Consider the following 26,213-nt stretch of genomic DNA (forward strand, 5'->3'; position numbering starts at 1 on the left):
ATACATGTGTATATTTGTATATAACTAGCCTTGCGGTTAGAAGAGCCGAGCTCGTCGCCGAAATGGCCAAAAAATTAAACTCCATTCGCAATTCACAGCGCGCTCGAAATTTGTTTGCCTTGCATGTGCCGCCACTTTGTTGAAATGATGCGACATAATAACTGCGAGGATCTCAACTGGCCATAGATACCCAGACCGGTCCGCAGAGAAACGCACACAGCCCACTTGCCCCGCACTTTTGCGCTAGTCAGCTATTGGCTGCCTATTAAATGTTATGGCAATGCAAACCAAGCAATAACAACAACAGCAGCAATCATTAACAACCTAATCGCCAAGTTTTGGCATTTGGCAACGTGGCGGTAAATAAAAGTTTAATGAAAATGAAACTATGCAAATACAAGCAAAAAACGATGGTGGCAACAATAACAACAACAACAACAACAACAACGAAAACAACAAGAATAACAGCAACCCATACAATCACGCTTACAACAACAACAACAACAACTATATAGTTAGTGTGTTATAGTATAATAACTATATAGTTAGTGTGTTATAGTATAATATCGCATTGGTTTTAAATATCTGGTTAATTGGCCAATTTTCGAATATATTTCTGAACTAGAGATCAGAAGCATTGGGCTCAATTTCAGTCCCAAGAAACTGTTTTATTTGGTAAACCTTAAGCCAATAAATTTAAGATATTAATTTGAGATTCGGCAACTTTATCATTCGATATATTCTTCATTTATTTGTGAGACAAATACAGTTTAGAAATGGCAAACGTATAGTGTAGTAGGATACAAATATAATACCTATCTCGAGTCGCTACGTTTAAACCAGTTCGGTCCACAGTTGAGTCTAGTCGCGTCCTGTCTAGTACGGCTTCGTATATTTTTATTGCCAGCTTCTGGTATCTCCGCTACGCTTCAAATTAAGTCTATTATCTCGAGAGTGTCTTTTACCAGCTTCCATTATTTCAGCCATGCTAAGCACCTTTAGTTCCTTTTCGGCTTTTTCCGGCGACTTCAATTGCGACTTTGGCTTGCTGTCCTTGCCGTCTGTCGAGTTGCCGTCGTTGTTGCCAAAGAATCCTTCGAACAGGACATAATTGTTGGCCTGGGCAATGGTGCGCACCAGTCCGTAGTGCTTGGCCAGAAAAGCGGTCATCATGGCCGAGGGTCGATCCACCGCGCATTTGCATAACTTCAAACCGAGGTCGGTCAACATGTTATCAAAGAGGCGCTTGCCCAGACCGCGCCGCTGGTGAGAGCCATGCACAAAGAAGTCCAATACTGCAGGCGTGCCTATACGGCTGCGCAGCTGTCCGCGCTCGTCAAACAGATAGAGGTCCTTTGGGCCCATCTTCAGGAGACCAGTGACAACAAGCTTACCGCTTTCATTGGCCTTAGAAGCCATCAGGTAGATGGTCTGCTTGTTGCACATTTGCCGGGCGCTTGTTACCGATGTGTGCAGGCCCTGTGATGCAGCGGACTGCAGGCCCATCTTGTCGATAATCCAAGCCATCTTCCTCTTGATATCCATGCACTGCTCCGGTCCGCCCTGAAAGCCCTCCGGCAGCAGATCTGACTGTACCTTAATTATCTCGCGTTCAAACAGCGGCCTTATGTCGAAAGCGCACTCCATGCTGGATTTCAACTTAAAGAAACACAGAAAGTTAAGTTCAGTAAATTTAAACACAAAATCGCAAAAATATATTCAGTTTGTTATTGTTGCGAATTCAAAAGGAAAATTTATTATTTTAGCTTAAATTTTTTCAACTGAAAAATTAAAATTGCTTGCAGGCCGAAATCAAATCTGAATTAGATTCTATTTTCTGAAAACCCTGCTAAACAATACCCCTAGATAATAAAGGACTACTAGATTCCTAGAACTTGGCATGAGTCACACTTATAAAACTAAACACAATGTTTACTCGATTTCGGAGAGGAAAATTGAAAGTGTGATTCGAGGGTCAACCTATGTTGTAATTCGTTGAACAAGGATAAGACTATTATCAATAATAAGAACAAAAATTTAAAAAAAAAACATTATACTCAAATAAGTTATATCCAATTAATGATATTCCCTTGTTGGTTGCGTTCTAGTCAAATTTTAAAATAACAATTGATTTATATTGTTTTTTATTTATTTTCATATTTTCTTTTTTTTTTTTATTATTTTTTTAAACTTTTTACAATTCAAACCAAGTCTAAATATAATGGCCTCCCATGTTCCATGTTCCACGTTCCCTCATTTTCGCACATATTTTATAGAAGAATATTTGAATGTGTAGTCAATACACTGATTTGTGTCTGACTACAGGGTATGCGAGTGTTGCTTAAAGTATTAAAACCGCTCCATGCTGGATGCGTGCGAATGTACTAAAATAAAAAAAGCTAATTGGCAGAATCAGTTAAATAACACGGCTCTTGTAGTGAGAGTATCCTTGGAGACACTGCAGCAGGAAGAAGCTGAAGTGCGACACGAACAAAAATAATTATAATAGCTTTGGTAGGTAATATGCAAAATTAACGTCAACGTTAGTTTTGCTTTATTTTAATGGAACTGCGGGTAAATGGATATATTTTTCAGACAGCGCAATTAATGAAGTAAATAGTAGCTCTCTATTCTTTGATGTTTGGTGTGCGTGGATATTATTTCTATATGTTTATGTGTGTGTGTGTGTGTGTGTGGATTTCAGCTAAATCTTAAATAAAGTGCAACAAATGAAATTAAGAAATTCTCGAAAAGGAATTGTATTTATTTGCCAAGCGCTTGAAACAGAAAAGTCCACGAGCTTACGCACTCAATGGAGGCACTTTCTTAAATGGACTGAGTCAATCCAATGACCCCACTCTTGCCCTGCGAACCCCCAGCCGGCACTTTTGATAGTCAGTGTCTTCTTGCCAGCATCAATTTTCAATTACTTAATGTGTGTACCGACTGCCAAGTGCCGCGACGAAGCCCCATCCAACGCCAAGTATAAGAGAAAGAGTGCAGAGTGCTCAGCCCGTAGATACCCTGTACCCATTTGTACAACATTTCCATTTAAATAAACCAAATACTTAATAAAAAACTATTAGTGATACAGTAAGCCCTACCTGAATTCATGAAAATCGTATAGGAAGGCGACAATATTATGAAAAAAGGAAAGAGTAAGAGGTGGACACTAAGCAAGTGGAAGTAAGAGGAAAAACGGGATTTCTGTCACACATGTGCTACCCTTCTTAATGGGTCTTAATGGGTACACGGTATAAAAAATATAAGAAAACAACAAAAATCTCTCGAAATAAACCAAATTGTAGAGCAAGCCGAAGTGAAATAAAAAAATCAAATAGAATTACTAAGCACACATTATTAAAAAGTAAATACGTTTTGCGAAAGGCAACCAGCAGCAGCAGTAGCAGTAGCAGCAGCAGTATCACCATTGCAAATTACGAGCGGCAGATGAGAGTGCCATTTTCGGGGCATATTTTGACAGAAGAGTTGGTGGCGAGCATGGCGATGGGCGGTGGGCAGAATATTGGGTGTGGAACGTGGAAATGCTAACAAAGCAATAAATTGCCACTAAATCTAATTTGTGGCAGTGGCAGCAGCCACAGAAAAAAAGGACCTGCTACCAACAGCAAACATGATACGACAAGGGGCACAGGCAGACAGGCGGGGTGCCCGTCGAGTTGATTGCATTAAAAACAACCCAAAACGTGCCGTGAAATCATGTCATGAGCATTGCAGTTCTGTGCAGGGTGGTGGAGTGTTGTGTGTGTGTGCTTGGGGGAGTGGGGCTCTGGTACGGGGTGGCCTGGCCAACTGATGAGCACTTAGACGCACACTTTACCGACTTCCGGCGGAAGTGAGCGCAAAAAATTGCCACCACACCGAATTGCTGCGCCGCAAACTTTTGCACTGCCGCAAACTTTTAGCGCATATTGCAACGTTATTTGGCGAGTTGCAGGCGCGCACTTTGATCGCGCTTCGAAATACAACCCACATCCGCCCCAAACGCCCCCGAACATGCTCTTGGATTTTATTTACCGTTTACTAGCAGTTGCACATATTTAAAATGTTTGTGCCAATTAGCAAGCAATTAGATAAAAAGAAATCCTATGCAGCTGTCCTTCTCCCACTTGCTCGCTCTGTAACCCGTGAGGAGCTAACCATGTATCTCTCTCTTATCCTTGATATGTCGCGCTGAGGTTGGAGCGGTGCAAGAACCTAACATAGTTACCTGGCATCTGGCAGCTGTTGTTGGCTATAATTGTTGCCATTGGTCCCGCTGACCGGCAATTTGCGTTAACTCTTTATGCATTTTTAATACAATTGTGCCCTTAACGTGGCGGCCAAGCGGAAGTGGGGAACAATTTAAAACATTTCATTGTAATAAATATTTAAATGACGTCGCGCTTGTCATGGGGTTGGATGAGGGGGTGCACTTTTCACGACTGCCGCCGTTGCTTTGCCTGAATCAGCGATAAGCGAGCGCCAAAATGACAACCCCGAAAATGCTCGAAGTGTCAACAACTTGGCAAAGAGGCTGCCGGGGGCTCAACGGCCGAAATACATGCCGGCAAATCAACAAAAGCAGGCCAAATAGAAAGCGGCACCAAAATAAAACAAAGCAGCCACAACAACAATGAGAATAAGCGTAAAAATGTCAGAGTTTCTCTGGCAGTTGAAATAAGGGTTAGACACCTAATTCAATGCGATAAGACAATCTGGGGGCTTAGCTTATTTGTTGCATGCGGCTGCCTCGCTCTCTCTATGTGTATGTGTGTGCGTATGGTTGTGTGTTCCTGCCCGTTATGTAACTGTTTTATTTTGCATGTGCCTTGCTGATTTCTTGCCTTCCACAAACACACACACACTCACACACCCACACACACATACACACACACACACACACACACATACACAAACACTCATCCCTATCCCTAAGCAGCCTCGCCCTGATTCCTGTCCTTGGCCTCGGGTTCGGGTTCAGGTTCAGCTTTCGATACGGGCTTGGACTTGAACTTGAGTTGGGTTCCGCTTGATAGCGAATTCATGCTAAATTTTACTCACAGCAACTGCTTTTTATGCCCATCCTAAGCAGTTTATCGACCAGAAAAGACAGAGGAAAGCTAACCAACATCTGTACAGGCCATACTAGTAAAATCTGACTTGAATTCTAGTTTCATTCCACAAAATAATATAGCTACCCAAGCTCAGATTTACGGATATTTAATTTCCACAACAAAAAAAATCACAATATATATAAATAATTTAGATGTCAAAAGAATCTAGAGAACATAATGGGCATTCCACAAGCAATCTTGTTTTTTTTTTTGCAGAGCAATGGCAATTGGGAATTTTATGTAAATAATAATTGTCCATTGTTTAGCATAACTAATAGTTATAATGTAGAAAAATTTCCTTAGGATTAAGTAAAAAATGTATATATACAAACTGCATAAAAATAATTTAACTACTTACCAGATCCTTGAATTGGTTAAATCTTTGTTGAAATTTTGGTTGAAGTAGAAAAGCCTTATCTTCCTTGGTGCGCATGTTCGAACATTTTTTTATCATGTAAATCCGTAAATCTCAGCGAAATATGCGTGGTATTCGGTGGCCAATCAAAACTGCATCAGAAATGGTGCAACGACAGTGTCATTCGCAAAAAGAGTGAGGTCGAACCACAAATACCCTTATAAATAAATGCACTCCAAAGATTATATGCCAAACGAATAGACAAATGAGCTTTGAGAGCAGGGATAAGTGCTAGACAGCTGCAATTTCTGTGGCTTTAAAGCTATAATATGGAAGAGCTAAGCCTGTGTCATGCGTCGTGACTAAATAATAATATCCCAACAAAGGCAAGGGAATAAAAAACGTAATGCATTTCAAATGCCTCTGTGCATGACGTAGCTTCACTTTATCCTACTGACGCTCAGCCAGTGATGGCTTACCCAAGCGTGATTTGGCGCATATTTCGATTAGGAAAAGGAAAACGCAAGGAAAAAACGGAGTATATAGTGTAGGTTGTGGTGGGGAAGGTGTGGTGACGAAAATGCGTTCCAAACGTAAAGTCGTGTTGATGCGACACGCTGAAAGTTGCGTTGAGCGTCCTATGTCCTGTGGTCCTGTGGCCATGCGGCCTGTGGAAATGCTGATAGGATAACAACTGGCGACGACAAGGATATTAAAATTAATAAATAATAGTTCGCACTGCTCCTAGTTGAACAGCTGCAACACACAAGCGACAAGATACGAAAACAAGATACTTGTAGCTGTCACATCAAAATGAAAACAACATCGCAACAGCGACATCTTTTGGTTTTGGTCTGCTCTCGACCCTGTCCAAATACCATTCAAAATGCACAGCATGCGGTTGCCCCATCCCCATCCGTATCTATTGCACTTGTCTGGCCACAAAAACATTTTGACTCCAACTCGGACAGCAAGTCGAAATCATGACAAGACAACTTGTATATTTTTCATGCCATTTGGCTGCGTCTTGGAATACTGGACGAACACGCATTAAATACAACCCATTTGGGGGTAACACTTATATAAGTATAGTCCGACGATCGATTAGTTACACCTATTGGAAATTACATACGGCAACAAGAGAAAAACATAATCACAAAATATGGCTGGGAATGAAAAAACTTATAATATACATATGATACATATCGCCTCCTTCTGTTTCTATCAGTATGAATCCTTGGAAAATACAAGTACATGTTTACGTTAATAAGAGCTGACATGACTTATTCTGGCAGCTACGTACATGGACACAAACAACTTTATCATACCCTCCAGCATCTATAGTTTTGGTGTTTGTGCGCCAGCATAATGCTTATGGGTCAGCAATTAAATACCCTGTATTAATTTATTGATCAGAAATATAATCATAAAAATGTATATATATGTCATATTCTGAGTTGCATACGCCTGGCAAATAGATTTCTTACAACGATGCCTTCTATTATCCAAACTTCATTGTAGCGCATTTCCACGCAACAGCAGTATTGCTCATACGCCGCATGGGCTCTGCAAACTGGGGATGTTGCATCGCAGCAGCCACAGGACATCAATTCAAGTGTGTGCAAACAGCTAGCAAATGGCAAACATATTTGCAGCTCTTCATATGTGTGTATTAAATTCGCTACACTCCCAAATACACACACACTTACTTACACACTTACAAGTCGAATAGGAAACTTAATTAATTATACGCAGCGTATTTGGCTGGGCGGCAAAAGTTTTCTCTGACCGCATTATACACAAACTTTTTGGCATGTCTTGGCTGAAGCGAGCTGTGGCAGTGGGTGGAGTAGCCAACGACTGTTTGGTCAGGTGTTGCTCGTGCTGGCCAAAACCTGACACGGACAACTCTGACGGGTGTTGAAGCATAATGTATTGCATGTCTGTTTTTATTGTTGTTTCTGCTGCCTTTCCATTGGCATCCAACTAAGTTGTTCTGGCTTTCGGTTTGTCGTTGGTTGGCCTGTGTGTCGGTAAGAGCTCTGAACATAAGCGAACACTTAGCGAGTTGGATCTATCAATGCCACAATACACAATAACATTAGATAAGCTACTGACACTATCAGTCAGATCAATCAATCATTGACACGGTCAATCAGCTGCCGTGATCACAATGTCAATCATCAAGGGCGATTAAAAATCAATGTATTGCATGTCTGTTTTTATTGTTGTTTCTGCTGCCTTTCCATTGGCATCCAACTAAGTTGTTCTGGCTTTCGGTTTGTCGTTGGTTGGCCTGTGTGTCGGTAAGAGCTCTGAACATAAGCGAACACTTAGCGAGTTGGATCTATCAATGCCACAATACACAATAACATTAGATAAGCTACTGACACTATCAGTCAGATCAATCAATCATTGACACGGTCAATCAGCTGCCGTGATCACAATGTCAATCATCAAGGGCGATTAAAAATCAATCAACTGGTCAAGCATTTAAGGTGTCTCAACCAGAACGCATAGTAAGAGAACACGTTACAGTTCGTATAAATGCTTCAATTAGACACTAAATATTTGGATTAATCAAGCACGTCGAGGACAGCAGCTGGTATAAGCAGGCGTTGAGTCGACTGAAAACTATCTTGTGAATAAAGGCTTTCTCTTATATTTTCAAATTAATCAGATAACTGTTCTTTCAAGTCTTTCATGTGCTTTAATGGCTAAATTAAAAGCTTAAGAATTCATATGCAACATATAAATACGTGTATGTAAAAATTTTCAATTTTTACTTGCGGCTTAAGCTTTATTTACGATAAAGTGTATTTTCAGTTTTTCTTGATGCCGAAGAATAATAAAAATGTTGCTCTAAATTTAGACACTTACAGCAACAACAATTAGTTATTTGTGGCAATTTGCCCAAGCACATAGTTCTTTGAATTTATTAATACATAAAAAACAAAATGCTTTTCCACTGCCATACTTTTGCAGGCTGTGTGGCCCAGAGTATACCACATATGTGTACCTACATATTGCAGTTTGGCAGCAGTTCATTTTCACGCACCACAAAGTCAGTCAAGTGGTTATCTTTGTTATTGCTGTTGTTTTTCGTATATCGCCAAAGGCGAAGCAGAAAAGAATCGTTTAATATCTAGTGCACTCGACTGTGAGATAGCCTGTATTATAGTGTACACATATGGCTGCGTATTTATACAAAATATAAAGTAAAGAAACTACATATAATAACAAATTTCAGTATACATAGTAAAAGTAGTTTCAGGCGCCATATTAAATTAGACAGTTGGAAATAGTATTTTTATTAAAAAAAAATATATTTAGATAGTATATGGATATATACAAATTACAGGGTAAACACGCTGCCAGCTGCTGTCGTAGTTAGCCAGCCGAGCACGAAAATATTGAAATACATACTTTGTAAACTCCGTGCTGTCCGTTCTCATATGTTACCTTAAAGTCAAAAATACACAAAGCACACACACACACATACATGTGAATTTGTGTTTAAGCTGTGCGTGTGTGTGTGTGCTTTGCGGCAAGTTAAGATGAGCTGGCAGGGCAATGAAGTAGAAAGACAAAAACCTTTTAGGCAATGGATTCTGTTTTTTTCTTTTTCATTTTAATTTTATTTTTTTTTGTTTGACTGTGAAATTTTATAAATTTGTTGGGTGTGCAGTTTACCGGGCGTGAAGTTTTTAAGCGTAAAGCTGAAACGACTGGCCTCCCAGTAATCCACATCCCACATGGAGCCATGCTTGATTGCACCGCGGCCCACTTGGTCCCTAGACCCGATCCGCTGGGACCCGAAAGTCGCTTGTCAGCGTCGACTGAGTGCGAGTAGTCCAACGAATTTTGAAAAGGAGTTGCGCTGGCATGCTGCACGCTGTTAAAATATTTGAGTTTTATGAGGGAAGCCAACTCGACAGGAGATGCCAGACAGACACACATGCAAGCACACACACACACACAGACGTACTATATAAATATGTGTATATATATGTGTGGGCATAGATGCAGAGGGTCTTTCACTTTTACTTTTGCGCTATTTTGCAGAAACATATTAATATTTTGTTCTTAACATTGAAACTATTTTTCGATTTGACTTTGGTTCGCTGAAGCTAGCTTCCGGCCCGAGGTCAGGGGCCAGGATGCGGCTCAGCATCGGCTGCCCTTGTTTGGTAAGGCATAAAATTTTCAACTTATGGCCAGGACTGGTTTGGCCTAATCAAGACCCAAAAACCTGCGGCAAATGGCTTCAGCAACAGCAGCAACAGCCGCTTATCGGGCATCAGGACTGTTTAATATTTATGCGGCTCTTCCGACAGTTATCCTGGCGGGGCAAAGGCAAGCAGCCGGCCAGGCATCCTTCTAGCTGGAATGAAATGCAATCAAAATAACTGCCAGCAAACAAATTTGACTCGTTGTATTTGCTCCGTGTCCCATCTGTGCGCGTTGACCATTTTTTTTTTTTGTGATTGTCCCGCTATCCTCTGCTTTCCCTTCTCCCATCCGTTTCCGGTTGTCCCCTCTCCCTCAGTCATTCACCCTCATTGTCAACGTCGCCATTTTGCACCTGTAATGCGAGACGTCAACAAAAGTTTTTTTACACCATTTTGTGAAACGCATTCTAAGTTATTTTTTGCCGTTGCCCTACCTTTTTTTTGGATCGCTTCATCTCACTCGCTCTTGTACTTTTCACGCTTTGCACCTGAATTCTGGCTGCTCTTGCGGGATTTTCCCATTTTATGTTGCGGCATGAAACATTTTTTTGATAATGTCACGACCGTGGGCTAAGCAGGGCCAACTTGCGACGCTTAAGCCGCACAATTGTCGCACTTGTGGCCAACTAAATGCGAAACGCAGCTGCTTTAATCATGATCCCGACTATGAAGAAGATGATGATGATGCTAATGCTGATGCCGATGGTGTTTTTCTCTCTTTAAACAATGCGCAACTGTTTGCTTCGTCAAGTAGACAAACCTTCTTTGTAAGCTAGGTGTGAACTGTATACACTTCCAAAAAGTTGAAAGCTGCTTTTGCATCAAACATTTGTTTAACCTTACTGTTTAACATTTGTTAAACCTTAATTACTCCACCTTACTTTAGTCTATAATATAATAATTAAATATTGGTTCAGCTATAAAACTTCTCTCCTTAATAATGCACACATATTAAGTTCAATATAGAACGATATATGATTAACAAAAGAGATGTATTTTTCTTATTAATTTTCAAGCGTGCATAAATATTACAGACTATCAAGACTATCGGTACTATCTCTTGCCCGTTTTATTTACCCATTCTGCATCTGTAAATGGAAGAGTTTTCAGTAAGTTGAGAATTCGACATGATGTTCAGGATTGCAAACGCATAAAAAATTGTCGTAGGTTCGGTTTATGCTTTGAACTAACTACCTGCTTTTAGCTCCTGAACCATGAACCTTCGTTATTGAGCCCAAGTTTTGTGTTCAATCTTAATTTCTCATATTTTCAAAAGTTTAAAGAAACAATCCACTTTTGATTTACATTCACGCGCCCGTTCTACTGAAAATATTAAGTCAATAATTGACCTCAACTTAAAAAAATGATATCTACCAAATACATATAGTTAGATAAATGCAATGGTTAGGACCAAAGATATGAATGCCCTCTTCAGACATTTTATATAATTAAAAACCTAACCATGCGGCTGTTTTTTTTTGTTTCTTTTTTTTTTTTTTTTTTGATATTTAAGTGGTAAGTATATAGTAATGAAAATGAATATGCAGTTTAGATTCGAGCAGATTCGGTACGAACAGATTCGGTTGGCAGATTTGGCAGGAATATATCTTATTTGGAATATTTAACTAAGCAGTCTCTTGCTGCCTGTGGAATCAGAGTATGCAAAAGTATTAAGTAAGCAAATTGTTTGAAAATCGTCGTTTTAATTATCCAGAGCTTAATGAATTCGTTGACACCTCGGTCCGTCACACTTTTAATTATTTTTCGGTTTATTTCTTTGTAGTATTTGGTTTCTTTTGTTCGGCTATCTTTCGTATTGTTTCTTTGTGTTCGCTTATATTTATTGCACACATTTGTACTTGTGGTGCTACGCACTGGGCTTGAGCTAAGCTTGGTACGGTGCAGTTGATGAAATTGCTTTGATAAATTATTTGGCAAGTCTTTTTCTTAATAAATTAAAATGTTTTTTGCTGTCTGTCGCTTGCTTTGTTATAATTTGAATAGATAGTTTGAAGCGTGTTTTGCTCTCTTTCCCTCTCGCTCACTCATTCTAGTCACTTTCTGGGAATAACCAAAACGGATGTCTCGCAAAGTATACTTGCGTACGGCGACAGACAGGGCCACAAGCTCAACAAAATGATTGTGTAAGTGTGGGTGTGTGTGTGTGGGTGTGTGTGCATTTCAATGGCTTTTCTAAATCAATTGCAAAATCCCAAATCACCAGAAGATGTAGAACAGCAGGCAAAACGATAGCTAAAACGACCAGAGGCAGCTAAAGTATATTGAAAAAGACTTTCAGACAACTCCATAGAATGGGGGCGATTCGATGGCTGGGAATGTGAGAGGGCGTCGAAGTGGGTTATGGTTGCAGTGCAGCCTGCTGGCCTGCTAGCCTGCGAGTATGTATGTGTGTGTGGCTGTAGAACTAGGCCGGTGGATGGAGTGCCTTTAACGGCTTGGCTATATACTTGCAATGCATATTTGCTTGAATCTAACGCTTGGTCAGGGTTGAGGGGCGTCTGGAGTGTGTATGGCATTTGCTACTTTAGCTTTTAGAGTCTAAACGTTAATGGTCTGTCAATTATCGCCACCCAGTGAATGTAGCGATAAGATATCGCTCCAGGCGCAAGACTTTGCACACCCCCACACATGCATGTGTGTGTGTGTCGTGAGGTTCGAGTCTAGGGTGACGGTTACTGGTACACTTTAGTACATCATTTAGTGAGAATTAGTTATGGACACAGCCGCCCGCACAGCAGACTGCCTGCAACTGGACGGCTTCTTGGAATTCAATGCTTATGAGTAAGTGCCGCCCGGGGTTTGGGGTGGCCGCAGCGTCTGTTCCTTGCCGTTGTCCATTGGACTTCTTGGTTCTAGGGTCGACTGCTCGGTTGCCCTTTTTACATTTGTACTTATGAGCAATGGATGGGCAGCAGTACAGCATAAAGTTGAGCGACGCGACGGGTTCGGGCAGTCGTTAAGCACACCATAAAATGGTTGACTGACACTCTGCACTGGCAAAAGGAAATGGTAAGAATAGGTAAGCATATATTGTCAGGCTTGTGGAATAATTTCCCAGCATAAGATAGGGACAGAAACGAATTGATTTTCAAAGATTTTAATTTGGCTATTTAAAAATACGTTTAATCTAATTTAATTTACTGTAATTCAATACTTTTAGCTGTACTCAAAGTGTTTTCTCTTTACCCTTCAGCGCAAGCTAGCACATCATATAATAAATACATACGTATATATCCAATATGCACGCACACATACTCACACGCGGCCATTTGAATTCGGCTGCTAAGTATCCATTAGAAGCTGACGACGTTTGGGGCGGCAAAGAAGGTGGACCATTGCGTGGCAACAACAAAAACTACTATGCATTTATCTATTTAGACGCTTTTAGTTACGTTTTGGTTTCGGGTTTTCCTTCTTTTCCGCATGGGCTCAATGGGGGGGGGGGTCTTGAATTGATTTTGAGCAGCCATTTGGGCTTGGCCTTCGTCATTTTGCCAGTTACTTAAAGCTTTGCTCAGCCTTTGCCTATTTCCGCCAAGTTCGATTGCCATTGTTGTGCTTGTTTGTCTTGTGGAAGTATTTTTATTTCGTTTAATGCTTATTGGAATTTTATTATCAGCTCATATAAATGCTATATAATGTTGATATATATGTACAATGTGTGTGTGTACGTGCGTGTGTGGCACATACAGCTGCTCGGGGTAAATGCCAAAAATTCAGTCATGTACTGCCAATCGACACCGAATATGCCTGAGAAATCTTTTCATGACAATGTAGGGTGGGCAAGGACTAAGAGTACACTTGACCCACCTTTAACACAGACTAGATTTGACTTTGTAAAAGAAAAGATGTGCTATTCCTGATTTCTGAAAGCTGAAACTGAAATTAAGTGTGTTCACAAAGAGTTCCAACTTAGTAGTAAAACAACATGTTTTTTGGTTTGAAATATTTTCATTTTTATGTTTATTTAATGTATACTTTTTATGTTTTCTCCGTGCCTTTCATCGCCTTTCTTTCATTACTTCTTTTTGCTATAGTTAATGCTATGGTAATTATGCTTGCATAAAGTCGAAATAGTTTGCTTTTAATTTTAACTCGGGGTTTTTTGCAGCCCATTCACGCTTATAAATATCCTTTTGTTTATTACTTTAATTCATTTAGATTTGATTTAATTCTAAAAAAAAAATAACATTATCATTGCTTTAAAATAGTTTCAGTTTTGTCTATTCTTTTTTTATTTCTCAATTTATTTATTTGCCTTTATTTATTTTTAATGTTAATTGTTGTGCTTTTTATTGTGGTCTTACTGTACTACTTAGGTCTTTTGTTATATGAGAATTTTTCACTATTTTGCTTTAGCCTCTTTGTCATTGCAGTTGCCTTTAAGGTTGCATTACATATTACACAATTATAATCATAATCATGGTTATGGTCATAATCATGGTCATGATAATGTGGAAGGTCCTTAAGAGTATGATCTTAAATACTTATGTACTGACGTTTTAACAATTAGAAAACAAATGTAACAATTGATTAATTGATTTATATAAACAAATTTAAACAAATTGAGAACCCAATAACACTCGCAAGTATTTATATAATGTACTTACTTAATGATGATTAACATTACCCAGCTCGAATCTATTGGGTGGCATATCCATTCCATCTATCAATCATATAATTTGTGTGCCTGTTTAAAACTGAAACTCTCCGACCACTTTTCTATAACTAATAAGCGTTTTCTTTGGAAGAGCTTAACTAAAGCATTCGATTGGATGCTCCGTTTATGTTTCTGCTTCTCTTTTTTTTTGAAATTGTTGATTTTCACTCGAGCAGCCACACTTTTTCTTGCCATTTTGAGTGCTTTGATCTATTTAACTAACACACATAACGCATCTTTAAGAATCTCGAGTATTTTGGGATTATTTTTGCTAATATAAAAAAAACACCTATATTTCCATTAAATTTTCTATTTGGTTTCTTTTTCTTATTTCTTTATGGAAAAGTATAAAAATGTTTTCAGCTTTTCCCATAAGGTTCCATAATTATGAGATGGAAACATTTAGCGTACATGTGAGTACATACATGCTCATATGTAATTCTCAGCGTATGTATGCCTCTCTCGAGGAGTAAGTACTTAAAATGTATTATTTTAGCTTATCATTTTTTAAATATTCTTTAAATGTTTGACTTTTTATTGAATTTTACATTATTTGTCACATAGAAACAACGAAGAGGACGGTTATTGAAATCGGGGACCAAAATCTAAATATGTGTGTATGAAGTATGAGATGTGTTGTGTGTGTGATTGTGTATCATGATGCCGATTTAAATTCGTTACCATTTGTTTATTTCTTTGTTTGTGAGTAAGGGGCGTACTCAAAGTATTTCGAAATTAAGACTCTTTGCTTGCATATTCTAGTTCCATTTTTTTTTATATATTCTTTCCAACTGATTTTTAGTGTATTCGTGGATGGGTTAACGCACAGCCGCACTGTGACGCTTATGTCTAGTATAAATATATAGTTAGTGTAGTAGTGTGATCTTGTTCTAGATCCTGATCCGTTCCAAAGCCAGTTCCACATAGCACTACAGCATAAGCAAATTTAAGACGGCATCTGTTTTTTAATGGGCGAGTATTTCGGTCCAGGTTTCAAATCAAGTTTTCATGCTATTAAAGTTCCTTAGCTAGTTTTGATAAATTTATTTTTTTCTATTTGTAAATAGAAATTTATGCGCTAGCTTGCGCTTACCTCTAGTAATTTGTACGCCTACGCTTTAGATACCCTGATGCAACTTATGGTATAATTCTTTTTAAGTACCATTTTCTAGTACGTATTAGATTTAGATTATTTTTATTACTATTTTTTCTTCCAGTGCTTATCTTAGGGGTATATGTCTAGACATGACCATACAAAAAATACTGAATGAGTATTTTTTCGCGCACTTACTTAGAACGTTATTAAACAAGTGGCTTAAGCTAGTTTTAAATGCTCTTACATTTTACTAATGACATTATTTGTTTTTATGTATATCTCCCACATGGATCTATTTTGTAGAACTGTCATTCTTTGAGAATACAACCCAAGGATGTGGTTCAAGCAGTTGAGTCAAATTCAGCGCCGTTTTTAAACATGTTTTTATATTTTTGTTTGTTTGGGGCTCATTTGTTTCAGTGTGCGTGTGCGTGCATTTGTCGCCTGCTTGTCAAGTTTCATTCTGTACTTCAGCTTGATGTCTCGATCTATCGATAAGCTTTGCAAGTCGCCAAGTAGCCAAGTAGCGATGGATGAACGAATTGATTGCTTCTAATAGTTGGGCTTGGATAGAAATGATAGTCTTTTATGGGAGTTAGGGAATAATAAGTGTAAGGACGGGTTTCATAAAATTTCAATTCGATAAGCCAATTTATCGGCTAACTAAGTGTTGGGTAACGCTCATTCACTGCTATATATCAATTAACATATCGTTATCGTACCACGTTAGAAAGTAATCGATAGCTCATCGATTACAGCTTGACTAATTGAACAGCCCGCATATCAATTATCTTTAATATTTCTCTATATCTCTTTTGCTCGATGAATTCGTGTGGGGCGCTGACTTTGAGCCACTGCTTGGTACTAATTTAATTAGCAGTAGAGCATAGTTTAATCTGGATACCTTATTTGAAAGGAACACATCCCATCGATAGGATGTGTGCCGTCGTTCAATATTTTGTTTTTGTTTTCTTAATATTTTAACTAGGGTAAACGCAGCATTGAAGACAAGTATCAAAAGGGGGTGGGATTGGGGAGGGGTTATTTCAAATTTAGCATCGTGGTTATAGTTGCTTCTGGTAAGGATATGCTCTGCCATTGTTGAATTTGCTTAACAGGTTATCAAAATGTCTCGTTGGGGCAGTACAGGGTGTAGATGCAAGCTGTGCCTAGTCCCCGAGGTAAAAACGTACACAAACTGAATGCGTGATATGTAAAGTAAACATACATATACACATAGTAATTATATAAAACCATGTTTTCTATAGATCATGAAAGCGAAATACGTCTTAGAGGCTAAAATGATCTCACATCAAGTAACGATACAATATAAATATATATATATATATATATATATATATATATTATATGCTGAAATTAACTACAAGTTTATGTTAGACATTAGCTAAATGTTTAAAATTTGTGCCTAGCCTACAGCTCAGAGTACTTAACAGATAACTACAATCGAATACAAGACATATAACAGATTTAAATTAAATTTTAGACGCTATTTACAGAGCTATATACATAACCTATATACTGTATATATATATTTAAATATACAAGTGTATATATATTTTATATGCTTATTTAGTTTTGACTATTAACAATCTTACGAGTCTAATTGAGTTTCGAGCTTTGAGTTCAATTTCATTTTGTTGCTTTTGGCACAGTTTCGAGTTTTGAGTTATCGAACTAATCGACCTAATCGACTTGACGATTGTCGTTAATCGATTTTCGGGAACGTTCATATTGATGAGCTTAAAAGAAAACAAAGCATCATCTAATTGCCTTGCTTGTTGTTTCCTGTCAACTGTTGTTGTTTTAGTAGTTGTTGTTGTTATTGCAGAAGTTGTTGTTGTTGTTGTTGGTATTGTTAATAATCACCCCATGTGCATGATCTTTTTGAATGCTTTGCGAAATTCTGGATTGAATATCGTATAGATAACCGGATTGACAAAGCTATTGATATAGCCCAGCCAAGTCGTCAGCATAAACGCCGTCAGACCCGGCCGGCAGTCTTCATTGAATTTGGCGCACATGGCATCCATGATGTTGCACGTAAAGAATGGTAGCCAGCAGAAGAGAAAGACGCCTTTTGGAATACACACATACACATACACACAAAAACCAGTTGTTAGGGTATCAATTATTGTACTCAAAACGCAAATCGTGGCCAAAATTGGCCGCCATTTAGCTCTGACTTACCCAAAACGATGGCCAATGTTTTGGTGGCCTTGCGTTCCTTTTTCGCCGACGATTTTTCGCGTTTCTTTTTCGAGGCCTTGTGAACCTTGTATATTGTGAATCTACGATCCAGAGCCCACACGCAAGCGGCAGCAGCAACAGAATAATGAGCCATAATAAATTGCATTTAAAGTTGCATGCAGCAGTGAGTTAGTAGTAGAAAGAGAGAGAGAAACAAAAATACAACAAGGCAGAGAGAGAGAAAGTGAGTATTGTGAGTGCGGTGGCAAGTTGAGTCGAGCTATTAGCCAAATCAAACTAATAACTGCAATTTGGCTATTTGTCGGCGTCGGACTGTTACTCACCTTGACGCCTGCGAGTTTTTCTTATCCTTGCGCGAGGACGTCTTCGATGTGGTCGATAGCGTTGAGTCGTTGCGTGCCAAAGTCATGGCCTCCTGCACGCCGTAGCGCACAAAGGACAATGGCTTCATGGCAACGCTGCTGCTGCAAAACACAAGAGCAAAACACACAAAAGCATGTGGTCAGCACATAACTCGAATAAGCACAGCAGCTAATGCATGATATATAGTGTATTTACTAAATGTCTACACTGCACTTATTGTAAAAGGAAACCATGTTTTGACAATGACGAGAATTATTATCGTCACTTTACTTTCAACTCGGTAAATGGGTTGTCCAAGTGACCCAGTTATTTAGGCAACAGAACAAAGAATAATAATAAGAACATAAATAAAAATTGTGGAAAGTTGAAAGTTGCCCCCGTAGCGGTAGAATGGCTAAAGTCCCATGGTATTATATATACCTAATGAATTTATATCTTCATATTTAAAGTAAAGCAAAGTATAAAAATCCTAGCGTAACAGTTTTGCTAATTAAATTATTTCGTTTTAACAACTCCTCGACAGACGCATCGAAATCTGTGTAAATTGCAAAAGAGTTTTTAAGCTAATATTAATAAACAGATAAAAATAAATTAAGATTTTAATTCACTTCTTCGACATACGAAGGCAACATTTGAATTGATTTGGTTTTTGGCCCGCGGGATTTTTTTTAAGAGATTTACGTATGATTTTAATAGTTGTATATATGAACATACCTGAGGGCTGGCTCGCCGCGCTTGGGCGAGTCCTCGGCTGTGTTGCGCCGGCTGCTGACACTGGAGCGCTGCAAAGTGGCGCCGCTGGGCACCGGACTGTCCGGCGGCGTTGTGCTGCTAACGGCGGCGCCAACGCTCACTCCTGCAAGGACATCGTCAACGTTTGATGCTGCATAACCAGAATCATGATTACCATTCGGATCGGCAACAACCAGCTGCGGCTGTGTGGTGATCTGTGCCACAACACTGCTGTCACGAGGACCAAGGCAGCAGCGGGAACAAGGGACATGGAGGTGCAAGGTGCAACGTCCACGACGACGACGACGACGATTATGATGATGATGATCATAATGATCATAAAAATGTGGCAATCATACGCAATCCGGCAATGGCAATCAATCAAAGACAGACCGTGCAGTCAACGGCAACATCCAGAGGCAGAGCCAAGTGTGACAAGCGACGCACGGCAAGACGCATCGGGCGAAAGTAAAAGAAAACAAGGAGCAATGTCAATTAAAAACAAGGCAAAAATTGAGTTTTAATTAAGTGACGCATTAATTGAATTATTGAGATTTATTTTTCTCTGCCTGTCTATCGGTCCAACTCTAGGTTGGGCGCGTAGGCGGATGTAGAGGCGGAGACGGTGTCGACTAATTAAACAGCAAGCGGTCAGAGACCGACAGACGGAGGTTTCTTTTTTCCCAATTATGTTCGGTCGCGGCAGCCCTTTGGTAAAAAGTTTTCAATATGGTTTGCTCATTCCGTCGATTGTCGGGTTGACCGCTTCTCAGACCGCCCTCCTGTCTCCTGTCGCCTGTCCGCCTGCCTGCGTAACCAGCCGCCTATCAATAATGGTTTCATTTCATGTCCTTATTGGATTAAAGAGCCCATCAGATCGCTAATTGACTGTGCTTAACGTTCGCGCTGTGTTATGGCCAATATCTATTGGCATCTCTCTCACTCACCTACCAAGTGTTTCACTTTTTTCCCAGGCTCGTCAGTCAGAGCCCAATGCAACTGATAAAAAGGATATATTCGAAGCCTGTCTGTTAACTCAGCCAAATACACGATATGATTATTCTTTGTGCATAATGCAATAAATTTATAGTGTTTTATACTTGCTGTAGGTATTTTAAAAACTTTCTTCCATGAGGGAGTTTTTTATCGAGTGTCGTTTTCTAGGGTGGCGAACCAAGGTTCGAATCAAGACCTGGGTGCACGTGTGCGGAGCAAACCGATCTTAAAGGTATTGGTTAAACACTCGAACAATTTGTTAGCTTTAGTGCATTGACATAACAAAGATCTCCAAAGAGTATTAAAAGCGCAACCCAATAAATAGCTCGTATTTTGGGTACTCTATCAATATGTCTATCAATATTCTTCACAGGACAAGTGGACTTGGCATTAATGGAGTATGAGTACCAAAGTAACGAAGTGCGTACCCAACATCCTCAACATATTTCTTTAAGCCCATTAATATACTAAAATAATTATAATCGAGTTTTTGTGATAAGGATAAGGCTAACTCAAACTTCTAAAACAACTTAAGACATTCCCGCAATTGTTTCCAGAGCACATAAGTAGGCGTTGACAGTTCAAAAGCAGGAGCTACGCTGCTTGTAGGCTGGAACTCATTATAGTTAGACTCTCACAGCACGCGTAAAAAATCAGAAAGAAATATATATATATATATATGTATATATATATGGAGCTCAGCGTCATCAGTGAAATATATTTATATGGCTCAGTATATACCAAACCTATCTAAAAATGCCAAATTGAAAACTCTAAAAAGCAATGAGATACAAGTTCGCGTCAAGTCAGCTAATAATGTTAGCATTATTTGGAATTTGAAACGTGACATTGATGTGTTCCGTCGCTTGAAGTAGACTTATGAAGTACGCCTCGCAAATTTGAAGCAACCGGCAAAGGCCCAAGGCAATACTAGCAGTGGGGGAGTTTATGAAGCTTATCCGTATAGGACCAGTCCAATCGTAGGTTCACGATTTCAGTCGTCCCTTTCGATTGCAGTGGTGGAATGCGTATAAGGAGGCTAACATGCTTTCCCATAGATTAAATGTCCAGCCGCTCATCAAGATTTTACGTAGTATATGCCTTCCTCCGAGCACTTTACGTTTTTCGATCGGTTGCACTAGGCAAATAATGAAGAGCCTCGGATAAACCGCATTGTCTCTCGTCGAACGCAGCGTTCGATTTGTGACATTTTTTGTACTAATAAACAAGTTCAATTAAGCCCTCCGATCCTTTAAAATATATAAAAATTTTTTGAATCTAGTCTTAAAACAGCGCGTGTTTAACACCTTTTGCAGAACGGGTAGGTTGGCGGTAATCCTGCGATACCAGGAATGGATGACAGCACTAAAGGGAGCATTGGAGGATACTCTGCCAAAATTCCGATTAGATAGCTCCTCGCAGCAATTGGTTGCCAATATTATGTATGTTACGGGTGGCTTCGCTTTTACTTCCACATGGACCACAGTAGCTTTTCGCTTAAGTTCGTTCAAGTTGTAGACTTCTTTTTGCTCTCAGGACTCATGAAATTTCCGTCTAGTACGCTTTTCAGCTGCCATAGATAAATCAGCATACCATACATCGCCTTAACCAAATATATTTTGGTTACCTTAGTATGCCGAGTTATTCATTTTAAAATTATTTTATAAACATTACGAACATATTTCTCACGTAATATTTTTTAAATTAAACAAACTTTTGGAGCAAGACTTAATTAATTGTGTGATCGCTGCCGCGCGTTATTCGAGAGAGATTTTTTAAAATTGGATTCGACTGCCAACGTGAAATGCTTTATTTTAATACTGTCTAAATCGGTTCTGCTAAAAATATATATTTTTTATATACTTATTTACGGTATAGGCAGAAAGCAAGAATCGAGCAATGGATTCCAAGGGCTCTTCACCAAATGGTTAAATCACATTCGAGTATTGCTTTTAGCGAATACTGTGTTCATTATTAATTATGTGATTTTTTCTCCACCAACAGATTATAATAAAAGTTGTGATGACACCCCGAAGCGTAAGGTATCCCAGTCCCTACATGGACGTTCCGCTCGCGAGCTGGATGAGGAAATTATTAGATTGCGTAATGAAAACTTTAACCTGAAGCTTCGTCTTCACTTTAAAGAGCAGGTTAACGAAGATGGCGCACGTGCCAATACTTCCAACGAGGCATTGGCTAACGAGTTGGAAGACGCCAAAAGTGTGATCCATGCGCTGCGCCTAGAGGTCGGCGAGAAGACGCAACTGTTGAAGGATGCTGCAGATGCAATATCCGAGCACGAGGACAAGGAAAGGGAGTTCGTCATGGAGAGTCAAGCGAAAATTGCTGAACTGGAAGGCTACGTAGCACACTTGCAGGTCAAAATAATGCTTATAGCTTTTAAAGATAGGAATACTCATCGATTTCCTTTCAGGATGAAAAGCCCCTGGAAGCGCTCTTCGCCAAAGATCTGAAGCGTATGGAAGAAAAGGTTAGTACGCGAATCCATTTCCTACACACTACACAGGCTCACATACATTGTGCAGCTGTCTCGACAAGCCGACGATCTACATAAGGCTAAAAGGCAAATTGAACAATTGAAAAGGGAACTGTCCGAACGGGATAAGGAAATACTCTCCTACGAGGAGAAACTTAAGGAGAGTACCGCCGAAAATTCCGATATGATGAGCCTACTCCAACAGCATTACAGGTTCAGCCTCATGGCGAATGTAAGTACTTTAAATGTAACATTATGCGATTATGTGCAAATTAATCGGAACTCTTAGCAAATGATGGAGATACAAAAGAAAGAGCTAGATGCGTGCTTGGTTGAGAAACTGGGCTTTATAAAGAAGATGAATGACATTCTGCCCGAACTGAATTGTCAGAATGAGTTGTTAAAAGAAGCGACAATAACTGTGCAGAACCTCTTAGTAAGTGCTTATGCCATAGTGTAGATAGTTTTGCTGAATATTTAATGCTGAATACATTTATACCATCCAATGTATTCGGTACCGATTGTTGTAATCCCTAAGCCCCTAAAACTATCGATAGAGTCGATCGACTCACTCTGCTGAAATTTGTCTGACTGTTTCTAATCCATCCCAAAGGACACGACGGATCTTAAAGAGAGCTTCTCACGGGAATTGCTGGCCAATTATAAAGCTGCTATAATGGAGTCAAAAGTGGAAATTCACAATATTACAGAGGATATCATAAAGTGGACGCAATCGCATGGACTGGACTGTGCCAGCAATATGAATGTAGAGAGTAGCTCAAGCAGCTCACAAATTAACTCTGAAGTATCATCGCAGGATCTGCTAGGCTCTTGCTCAGCCGAGTCATCACGGTTCTCGCACTCAGCGCCAGTTGAAGAGGTGCTCATCAATCAATCCACTTCATTCATACACACAGTTAAATATAGTTTCATTCTTGCCTCTAGGATGACAGTCCCCAACCTGCTAAGGTACGCTCCTCAGGTAAACACTTGCGTGGCCATGCCAAGTCCAGTTTTACCGGACTTCGTCAATTTGTTAAGTGTTGGGGCCGCCAGTACTCGAAATAATCGTGCCACATTTCAAAAGGTCCAATATTTTAGTTATTTCAGTTGTTGATTATTGTGGAATAAAAAAAAATTACCGAAACGAGGGACATAGATTGAAAAATTGAAAATATCACAAACATAAAAGTACAGTCATATAATATTTCTACCCTACTCGCGGTAGTTGTCTCAACATTATTATGTATTATGTATTATGATTTGTTTCCTCTTTAATCGTGGAATATCCCTGCAGGTTCGTGCTACTAATTGCAATTGCCACACAGTGGCATGTGGCAATTGGTATGTAATTCCCCAAACAGATTTTAAGATTTCCCAATGTGGGGCAAGTTCGTTTTTGTAAATGTGAAAGCAAATGCTGTGGCAGACAATCGGTAGTTGCAATGAAATTGCTCCGAAAAGCTGCACTCGCATGCCCTTGCCGGAGCCCTTAATAAGAGGCCAAATCCTCTAAGCACGACAATTGCAACAAAAGCCAACAGTCCCAATCCCAGTTCCAGATACAGATACAGATATAGATGCAGACCTATTCGGAGACTTGGCTACCACGTTTGCTCGAATGGGATGCTGAGTGCTCAGTTTGGATTTTCATTTTATTGCAGCGCGTGTGAATTCAAATGAACAATCTGTGAATTGAGTTTTGCCTGCCAGACAGGGCCCAGTGCCAAGAAGTTGCAATTACGAATGCTTTGACAATTTTCTTTGGATGCCACTAAGTGGAAGGTGCCGCTAAATGCATTTGGGAGTGCTTCGAGTCCGTGCCAGCGAAAGCGGCAGCCGACCTCCAATTTGTTGTGTCAGCAGCTGTCCAATGAGCCACTAAGACTCCACTCTGCTTATCTTTTACGTGCCGCACGTGGCAGCAATGGCAACTAAAAACTTAAAATTGACTAGCAGGTGGCCAGGTGGCAGCTGGCGGGAATTACCGGAATTACAGCTACGCATCCTCACATTCTCTTCCTCAACGTGAAATGTAAAACACGTCCAGAAACAAAATCAATAAACTAAATGTCAATCTGGATAGTATGAAATATGAGTTGCTTAAATGGGTATTTTTGTTTTAATTCCGAATGTGATTTTCCCTTTGTGTAATTTTACGGCCAAAAAGTTGTATCACTTAGGCGCAGACTAGCTGATTTAATAAGTACATAACACTTGATACTGTTTTTGCCTTCGCTTAATTAATTTGCAAAATAAGTTACTTTGAGGAGTTAAATATTGATATTATATAATATGATTCTTAATTAATATTATGCTAACAATGCACAAGTTTTATGTGTTCACCGTCGGTATTATTGATTGAAATTCTCAACTTTCAATATTCCCCAAATTATTCACCGCTCGGCAAAGCTACATAGTTTTCCTTAATGCTTATGAGCTTTTCCTTTTAAGCAGTTGCCAACGCCGAGCCCAACTCCCATTCCATAGCTTCACTGTGCTTCCCAGCCCTTACATTTTCCCTCTATCCACGCATTTACCCAGTTACCTTTCACACTTTCTATTTTATGGCTCGGGCAGTGACAGGAAAAGTGCTGGCAGCACAATTTCAATGGAGCGTTGGGTGACCTGGTGGTGACTGGGAGGGGGGTTTTGGCCACTTAGTTACTTACTTGCCGGTTTCCTCGACGACTGTGGCCAGCATAAACTCAGTCGACTTATCGTTCACAATGACGTGGCAGTCGTCGATATCGGGCGATATGGCATTCTCATCCTCCTCCTCGTTCGAGCCGCTCGCCGTGTTCGTTGCCGGCTCGTCGGGCATGATGCGGCTGGCGTGCCGGCTGCTATCCAATGCCGTCTCGGCCAGGCGGCGTGTCTGTGCAATGTTCTCGATGACACTGCCGCCCGTCAGCTCCGACAGATGCGGCTTGCGGGCAGCACGTTGTTTCCGAGCACGGCTGCGCAGCGCCTGGCCAACAGAAAGAGATGGGAAATTGTTCAGTAAAAGCTTTGCCTGCTTCGTTTGCAATATTGAGCTGCATCCCACAGCCCACAGCCCCCATCCTATACCCTGACCTTCCGCCTCATTTCATAGGGCATGCCAACAGCTAATGTACGTGTAAACAAATCCGATGGGAAATTGTGCTTAAATCAGCAGACTGAATTCATTGTCAACTGCATGAATATCTAATGCAAATTCAAATGCAAATCCGTTTTTGATTAGCTCGCGGCTGTTTGCTCACCTTGAATATGTTCCAGTAGAGGAATACCATGATGATGCATGGTATATAGAAGCTGCTGAGCGATGAGTACAGTATGAAGTCAGCATTGTAGAAGGCGCACACATCCGGCTCCCGATTGGGCGTGTTGTTTAATCCCAGCACTATCGGCGATCCAATAGCAGCCGATATCGCCCACACCAATAGTATCGTAAGGCAAACTCGGCGACTATTTTTGTGCTTCGCATACTTTATTGGCTGCGTCACAGCGATGTATCTGCAGATAGCAAAGATAGATGGAATGTCCACCCAGTATAAGTGAATGGAATGAGAGCAATGCTGTGCTGCAGCGACGGAATGTCTTTTTATACCTGTCTATTGAGATGGCGACTAAATTAAATATCGATGAAGTAGAGCATATCACATCCATGGCTATATAGAAATCACAAACAACATTAGGCAATGCCCATGCACCATTCACCTGTAAATAGACGCAAAATAGAGAAAAATTCATCAGTTTTGTGTAAGGGCTCAGGTATATTTAACTTTAACCAATATAAACGAAACTCTTGCGCCCGATTTCTGACCCACTTTGGGTAATTTTCTAAAGTACATATAAAAGAAATATGCAAGTTAAAAAAAAAGACTGATGCGGTTACAATGGTATAATGGTAGGCAGGGCTTTCTTAACAGC

The 26,213-nt window shown here is 39.9% G+C and overlaps 3 protein-coding genes across 4 annotated transcripts; 1 reads left to right on the plus strand and 2 right to left on the minus strand.

Moving 5' to 3' along the window:
• Window positions 1-725: 725 nt before the first annotated feature.
• LOC115766391 (alpha-tubulin N-acetyltransferase 1) lies at window positions 726-1,768 on the minus strand. Its single transcript, XM_030710303.1, has one exon. The coding sequence runs from the start codon at window positions 1,645-1,647 to the stop codon at window positions 898-900; it is 750 nt and encodes a 249-aa protein (XP_030566163.1). The 5' UTR covers window positions 1,648-1,768; the 3' UTR covers window positions 726-897.
• A 15,311-nt stretch (window positions 1,769-17,079) lies between these two features.
• On the minus strand, window positions 17,080-25,994 carry LOC115766489 (dopamine D2-like receptor). Of its 2 annotated transcripts, none has more exons than XM_030710453.1 (8): window positions 25,891-25,994; window positions 25,544-25,796; window positions 24,971-25,269; window positions 18,981-19,033; window positions 18,788-18,929; window positions 18,034-18,174; window positions 17,690-17,790; window positions 17,080-17,576 (listed from the first exon to the last, which is right to left on the minus strand). In XM_030710453.1, the coding sequence occupies exons 1-8, from the start codon at window positions 25,947-25,949 to the stop codon at window positions 17,365-17,367; spliced, it is 1,260 nt and encodes a 419-aa protein (XP_030566313.1). In that variant the 5' UTR covers window positions 25,950-25,994; the 3' UTR covers window positions 17,080-17,364. The 2 variants fall into 2 exon arrangements, with proteins under 2 accessions (XP_030566313.1, XP_030566312.1); XM_030710452.1 differs by having other exon boundaries at window positions 18,981-19,036.
• LOC115766490 (centrosomin-like) lies at window positions 21,472-23,451 on the plus strand. The gene is made up of 7 exons (XM_030710454.1): window positions 21,472-21,728; window positions 21,806-22,179; window positions 22,236-22,292; window positions 22,348-22,530; window positions 22,588-22,734; window positions 22,912-23,178; window positions 23,244-23,451. Exons 1-7 carry the CDS (start codon window positions 21,701-21,703, stop codon window positions 23,364-23,366), a joined length of 1,179 nt encoding a protein of 392 aa, XP_030566314.1. The 5' UTR covers window positions 21,472-21,700; the 3' UTR covers window positions 23,367-23,451.
• Window positions 25,995-26,213: the final 219 nt, after the last annotated feature.

Source organism: Drosophila novamexicana, unplaced genomic scaffold (assembly GCF_003285875.2).
Source record: "Drosophila novamexicana strain 15010-1031.04,08,12 unplaced genomic scaffold, DnovRS2.1 tig00001151-arrow-arrow-pilon, whole genome shotgun sequence".
Taxonomy (NCBI): Eukaryota; Metazoa; Arthropoda; class Insecta; order Diptera; family Drosophilidae; genus Drosophila; species Drosophila novamexicana.